The sequence below is a fragment of the Tiliqua scincoides genome, chromosome 4 (genome assembly GCF_035046505.1).
Source record: "Tiliqua scincoides isolate rTilSci1 chromosome 4, rTilSci1.hap2, whole genome shotgun sequence".
Taxonomy (NCBI): domain Eukaryota; kingdom Metazoa; phylum Chordata; class Lepidosauria; order Squamata; family Scincidae; genus Tiliqua; species Tiliqua scincoides.
Window position 1 is genome coordinate 110131662 of NC_089824.1, and position 7490 is coordinate 110139151.

General features: G+C 43.2%; 1 protein-coding gene across 9 annotated transcripts in view; it reads left to right on the forward strand.

Annotated features, from left to right (window-relative positions):
* The window catches only part of PRRC2C (proline rich coiled-coil 2C), a 101689-nt gene extending 95201 nt beyond the window's left edge, over positions 1 to 6488 (forward strand). For 6 of the 9 annotated variants that reach the window (XM_066622889.1, XM_066622890.1, XM_066622892.1 and 3 more), the window contains 2 exons: positions 559 to 795; positions 4746 to 6488. In XM_066622889.1, coding sequence (XP_066478986.1) covers positions 559 to 795; positions 4746 to 5003 — 495 coding nt within the window. In that variant the 3' untranslated portion in view covers positions 5004 to 6488. The remainder of the gene's footprint in view (positions 1 to 558; positions 796 to 4745) is intronic. The other 3 variants (XM_066622895.1, XM_066622897.1, XM_066622898.1) reach the window with 2 other exon arrangements.
* Positions 6489 to 7490: the final 1002 nt, after the last annotated feature.

Consider the following 7490-nt stretch of genomic DNA (forward strand, 5'->3'; position numbering starts at 1 on the left):
TTTGGGGCTTGCACAGAAATTCCCAGTGACTTGTGTGCCTTAGCCACTCTCTTGAAATGCAGCTGTGAAGCAGTCACCCAAAATTCTAAAAGCAAATCTTTAAAATTGAGTACCTTTTAAAGGGGATGGTACATCCACAGTGCAGTTGAAGTAAAGAAGCTGTAAGGAAGAGGTGAGGTGTGTTCTTTGGACTTCTACTATCTGGGATGTTGCTCTTCCAACTGGAGAGCACTGAATTTTGTTTGAAAGAATAAACGAGCTTTTTGCCAGTTTCAGTGTTCTGAAATATATTGGAGTGTGCTTGTCCTTATTTGGTCCTGCCTCACCTCCTTTTGGTCTGTGTGCTGACACAGTTTTTAAGCACAACCTCCTCCTTTAGGATTTTTCCTCCTAGAGATCCCTAAACATGATCAGTCTTTACAGACAAAATACACCCATTGCTTGGCACTGGTGCATAGCAGAGGCATGCTGCCCCAGAGAAGCCACCGTGTTATCAGGTTGGCAGTTTTCTAACAGCTAAATGTCTGTCTTTTGTTGTTGTTTTTTTCCCCAACTTAGATTCTCTCTCAGCCTAACCTGGTCCCTCCATTGGTCAGAGCCCCACATACTAACACCTTCCCAGCGCCTGTTCAGAGGCCGCCAATGGCACTGGCTAGTCAGATGCCACCTCAGATGACCACAGGCCTTATGAGCCACCCTCGTTTGCCACATGTGGCCAGGGGTCCTTGTGGATCACTCTCTGGAATCAGAGGCAATCAGGCCCAGGCTGCGATGAAGGCTGAACAAGACATGAAGGTTAGTATTTTTGGATGGCCATGCTGTGTTAACCACAGTTCAGTCTTAACAGCTTGCAGGGCAAGATACTATTTTTGACATAGGTTGCCTCTGGGTCCTTTAAACATTCCTTTGTGCAATGGCCAAGTAGAAACTTAGACTCAATTATTGCATTATAGATCGCATCTGTAATTGTAGTTAAGTCTTAGAAGAAAGCAGGAGCTGAGTGAAGTACGGTGTATCCATAGGTCTGGCATCCATGGATTTAACTCACTGCAGATGCCATCAGATTCCAAGGTCCAAATTTAAAGGGTTTCTTTTTTTAAAAAAATTGTGCCAAAATTGTGTTTCCTACTTTCATGTGGCCAAACTATGCCATTTCCTAGCCTCTGCAGCTATTTTAGGCTTGAAAGACTGACTTCTGGGTAACATGGGGGTTCCTTTCCCCTCCCAACCAGAACCTGGGAGGAGCAAAGAACCTCCACATAAGACCCAAAAGTGGGTCTTTCAAGCCTAAAAATAGCTGTAAACAACTTGGTTTGGCCATGCAAAGACAGGAAACTCAATTTCGGCATGCTTTAAAAACAAAACCCTTTTAATTTGGCCCTCAGGATTAGTGGATTTTGGTATCTTGAGTGGGTTCCTGAAAGGAACCCCTGCAGATCCCAAGGTCCCACCTGTTACCAGCAGTTTGAAGGTGTTTGGCTTCCTACATTTTAGATTCACCCACCCAGAGCTGCATTTCACTGCATTACGCTGTTCTTGAAAAGCACTTGGAGACCCTTCTGGATGAATCAAAAGACACTCTTTCCCTTAGATGTGAGCTGTGATACAGAGTCTGTGTGAGGTTGCCACAGGATCAAATGAAATCAGAAATCAAAAAGCCCAATCAATTTACTAGCAAATGTGGGACTTCCTGAACATATCCTCCATTTTACACACTTACAGAAGAAACTGCTTTTCTGAGATGACAGAGAACTGTCTTTATATGATTGGTAAATATTTACATTAGCACAATAGCCATAATTTCTAATCAGTTCTGCTCCTTGTCCAATCATAGTTGATGGTGATTGGGGTGGGGGGGGACGTATACAGTATATATATGCAGATGACTTCAGAGCTTGGTCCTTGACAAAGCATACACCTGTTACTTGCAGTACAATTCTTTGCCTGCATAAAGGCAAGAAGCAGCATACTCAGCTGTTGCATTTGGGGAGTCCCAGGCCATGTTTGTGTTTTCGCTGTTTTAACTCGAAGAAGGTTCGCAGTAGCCAAGGGTGTGGACATCTTCAAGGAGGCTTTTGCCATATGTGATAAATGCTTATTCAATAAAAGCAATATGTTTATACCTCCTGGAAAGTTCATATAGGATTAAAATACCATAGATACTGGCCTATAGTACCTAAAATCTTTACCAAGTAATCAAGCTCCAATTCTCACTTCGCCTTATCTCCGGGTCAGAGGGCAGAGCCTTTCAACTCTGAAAAGTTTCATTTCTTGCAAAAGAAGACTCATTAGAAGCAATGCAGAGATTATTTGTTTCTATAGTAACTTTCCTGGGAAATTCCAGCTAAAGAACCTTTTATTCTCCTCCATTCCCTTTTGCAAATGCTGCTGCAACCTGGTTCCTTTTTGCAAATGTGGGCATTTGGTAGAGGTTTTTTTCTTTTCTTTCAACACCAGGATGGGATCCTCCTTTCCATTTGAAATAAAGTCCCAGTCTACAATTCAGTGCACCCTTACCTAAGAATAACTCCCATGGAAAGCAGTGGGTCTACTTCTGAGTAAAAAGGGTTGCAAATATATGCAGCTCCATCTCTCTGTTGTGAATTGAATTGCACACTCCCAGTTATGTGTTATGGGTTGTATCTTGTATGTACAGCTTCTGGCTTAACACACCAGACCCCTTAAAGGTGGATTTGATTCATGGATCTCCTGCAGTGGTTCCCAACCTTTTTCACTTGCATATCCCTTGGCAGCCCGTTTCCATAAATTGTACCCTTCATATTAGCAAAATGTTTGTAATAATACAAGCCCTCATCTCCTCTCTATGAATACCCAGACTTCATGTATTACTTATTTTCTCTTTTCATCTGTTTGAAGATCAGAAGACTTTGCCTTTGCACCAGCTTTTTTACTGTGCTGGTTTTCAATCACTGGTTCATACATGAATTGATGACCAAACACTAGCTATTGGTGGGGCTTTCACAGCCTTGCTGGCCCTTGCAAGGCATTCTAGAGCACGACCTGCCTTTTTCTGCCATTATTCCATTCTTTTTCAAGTACCCCTAAAGGTCCTGTTGAGTGTCCCTGGGAGTACATGAATACAAGGTTTTTCCAGTCTTCAAAATTTGCCCACTTCCTGTCTCACAGGAACAGAATCCCATGTCTTCATATTTTCTAAGGTCATTTTAAAGTAAGCCTTTCTTAGATAGAGTTGTTTAGAGCAGGGCTGTCCAAACCCCAGCCCGTGGGTTGGATATGGGGTTTGGAAAAAGTCCTCCCCCCATGAATGGCACTTACTCTTCCGTCATGGCACTGCTTATTTTCTCTGCACAGGGATGCTCCAGGTAGTCATGTCTGCCTGCGCGTCCTGCTGCACAGCCTACTGGAGCACTGGGCAATAGATGTGACTGCCCAAAGTGTCCCTATGCAGAGATTGGGTTGAGAAATAAGCAGTGTTACGGAATGCTAAGTGCCAGTCAGGAGGGCTTTCTCCGGACATAGCGATCTCAGTCTGTTGATGTTTGTTACATTTCAAGCTACATTCAGCACAAATTGTTATATAGGCAGGCCTCCAAATCTGCAGATCAGCCCCCACCTCCCACCCCCCCACATACTCCTTATCATTGTTATAAAGCTTACTGGACCAAGGTTTTCTTGTTCTCTATAGGAGGGAAGAGGGGGCATTTGTCACAACATGGGTTGCCCCTCCACTGCTCAAGGCTGGGCTGGACTAGTTTTGGATTCTACCACTAAAGGGGGCATCCCATTCTTCCCACTCCAGCTCTGCCTTGAAACTAATTCTAACACTAAACAGGAAGCAGAAGTTGACCTGCTCACTATGTCTCCCAGAATTCCTCTGCACAATTCAGAAACCTTTCACATCATATGAAGGAATCTTCTTTGTGCACTGCCCTTTGCAGTTAAGCACCCAAATAGGCAGGAGTCCAAGGATATGCCTAGCTAGCACATTGACACGGGAGCCTGGATAGCTAGCATTCTGCGATTTGCCCTCATCACATGTTGACCATATTTGGCAGGTTAATGAGTTTATAGGCATTGGTAGCAGTTACTTAATCTGATGTAATCCAGTTTAAGGATATGCAAGAGGCCTTCCTTGATACCCCATGGTATCATAAAATTTTTCTGATACCATTATTTGCTTATAATTTTCATTTTCTTCCTTTAGAGTCAGGAGCTGCCTTTAAATTAGTGCCAATATGAGCGTTTCTAAACTTAAGATTTCTAACAATAGGGATGCAGATATAACTTCCAATTTCATCCTTAAGACCATATTAAGCCTTGGCCAGAATTTCCAACAAGTCCAGCCGCATCCAGGATGGAGAGTGTGCCACACATAGTTTGACAGTTGATTGTTTTGCAGGTGCCTTTATGCTCATGACATGTTGTGGAGTACACTGAGCTGGGTAGGGAGGGGGAGTGGATGGTCTTGGTTTATGTTGTTGGTCTGAATAGCCACATTGTCCCTTCCAATCCCCGTGCTACTGTTACTAATAGGATCTAAAGCCACAAGAATTCTGAATACTTAGCGTTGCAACAAGCAATTTTTTCTTGCCTTCAATAGCTATAGTACTAGAAAATCTCCAAGATGCATACTGTAATTGGTGACACAAGGTTCTGTTTTTGAGAATCTTTAAATGAGACTCTCTTAAAACCTGAAAACACAGAATAAGTAGCTTTATTTCTGGCCTGTGCTCTGTTTTAACACCTCTTTCTTGTTTGTTAAGGCAAAGCAGAGAGCAGAAGTTCTTCAGTCCACACAGAGATTCTTCTCTGAGCAGCAGCAGAACAAACCAGCTGGAGGCAAAATACAGAAAGTGGGTGACAGTGGGAATAAAGCCCCTGAGGTAATGGCAGACTCCTCTGGAGCGTGTCAGGACAAAGTGGAGGAGAAGCCGAACCCTGCACCTACAACAGCCCCCAAGCCTGTTAGAACTGGACCAATCAAACCTCAGGCCATCAAGACAGAAGAAACGAAATCATAAATGCTGTGTCCACCTATGCCAACAAGGGGAATGAAATGACAGTAGCACAAACCTGTAGCCCAAAGGGCAAGACGTGTCCCTTCAAAGCTCAGAGTGGCATAAAGGGATGTGGATGCTAATTAGCCTTGGCAAACATATATGGCTATAGGCTCTAAAGGTCTGGAGATCTTGGGGCTTGCAGCTTCCATGCCACTGCATGAATGAGTGTGACCTATTAGACAGGTCCAGCCTTCAAGAGATGCAAAATGAGAAATAATGCTGCTGAGGCATGTTAGCTGATGGTAAACACTCCTATTCTTGTTCGTTTGTTTGCTGCTGTTTCATTTTGGGAAGAGAGGCAGAGAGGAGAATGCCATAATGGGCGGAACTGGGTTTAGTTTTACATTGCTTAGTGTCCTGAGTGGACACTGGCCCTTAATAATGAACCAAGAGAATTTAATGCAATTGGCAAGTCACACAGAGCTGCTTAATTGCCCCCTCCGAAACACACACACCTGCACTCCTCACACTTCATTTTGTTGATGTTCTGTGTCACACTTCCCTATAGGCCAAGTGTGGCTGCTGCTGCGGTTTGATATGGTGCTGAATTCAGCTGAAAAACAATGCTCCTTGATCCCCCTTTTACCCTTAAACTGAAAGCGTAGAGTTTAGGAGTCATATTGCCAGGCGCATTTGAGCTGTCTCAGTAATACTTGGGGAAGGAAGACCTTTGCCTCAGAACGGTTTTCAGCTTCTTCTGTATAGAGCAGCAAGCACTTGACTTGGTGCCACAAGAGAGCAGCACGTTCTTCTGTCAGAGCTGCATCGCACCTCCTTCCTGCTCACTGTGTGCTGAGAAATAGAATCAAGTCAGATAATGCCTTTTTAATGTAATGTATCTTCTAGTATTCTAGCTGTAGGAGAGTACTGTATGATAACTTCTGTGAATGTAAAATATCCTGTACCTGCTTATGATACGTAGTTGTGACTGTGCTATTAGTAGAGCTGTTTTAATGATGTTAAATCTAGCCCTTTTTTTTCAGGCAGTGATTGGGAAGTCAATAAGAGGGCACCAGACACCACACCAGTAACAGAATTGGCTGTTTTCTCTGAAAATTTCCTTTTCCTCCTCTTCTTCCCCTCCCTAACACTTTTTTGGAACAAAGAGCAAGTTAAAAGTCGAATGTGTATAATTTGTTCGGATAATGGCAGAAGCTGGAAAAGTCTGTTGCTGCTATTGATGCCTAGTGAAATGCTATTGTTTATCTTTTTATATAAATATTATAATTTGGATTTTTGGAAACTTAGCTGTGATGTCAGCTTTGGGAAGAAGATATCCACTTGTACTGTGAGTTTGCATTGTACAGAAATTAACAGCCATATTGGTCTAGAAATGTTTAAACTTTTTTTTTTCATTTGTACAGGGGTAACGCACTGTATTAAATATGTAAGGTCTTATTTACATGGGTTTGATTACAGAAACTAATAAATATTCTCTAAATAAAATGCCTGTGATTGTCCTGCTTAGTTACCCATATTCAAATCCCACTGTAATAATGGGCTATGGTGGCCTTAAGGCACCAGTTCCCAAATTATCAGGGAGAGTTTGGGAACCGGTGTTTGCAGGGGAGGGGGCAGCAGTGCAAAATACTTGCTAGGATTAGAGACTGAATGCCTATAAGAGACTTAAGTTCCATGCCCCTCAATTTTTATTGCAAAAATCAATATGGTCTGCAATAGAAATTATCTAGGCAGTGTTTCAAGAATCCATCTTTGCAGTGAATGCTGCTAAAGTACATGAAGAACCTGCCCAATGGAGGAAGCCATCTTCATTTGACCACAGGAAGCATTAAATGATGGAACCAAGCATAAGATCTGCTGCAACAACTGACTCATTGATTTGTGACTCTCAAGAGCATCCCATCCCTACACTTGACAAGTATTATAATCCCTGGAGAAGGCTGAACAGCTGGAAGAGATGCAAGGTGTGGGGCTCCGGTCAATTTGGGCTAGTTTTTCCATGCGAGGGGGGGAACCTTTCTCACCAGGGTACACTGCAAGAAGAACTGGTGGCACATTATTAGAGAATCTGTGACCAGTTGATGAACAGCTCAAGGAAACTGGTGATGAATAAATGGCATAATGCATTGGAGCAGAAGGGGCACAGTAACCATGTTGTCCCGTAGGATCCATGTCTCTTGTGTCAAGGGAGTAAATGGTGCACTTTGCAGGTATAGCTTCATGTTCAGCCAGATCAGTTGCCTCTTGCATGTGGTCTCTTGAGAATGCAGCCCAGCTGGCTATAACAGGTGGAGTTCCTCTCCGATCTACATGAGCTGCAGACCTCTGTGGGTTAAAATGGACACATCTATCAGGATAGACAGCACACTGACTTTTTTGAATGTGACCTGAAGGGCTGCTGTTAATGAAGCACAGGTATGGGTTCTGATCATTAGTGGCAAATGCTGAAATCCCTGATGGAGGCTTCTTGCAGTTGTGACTGAGATG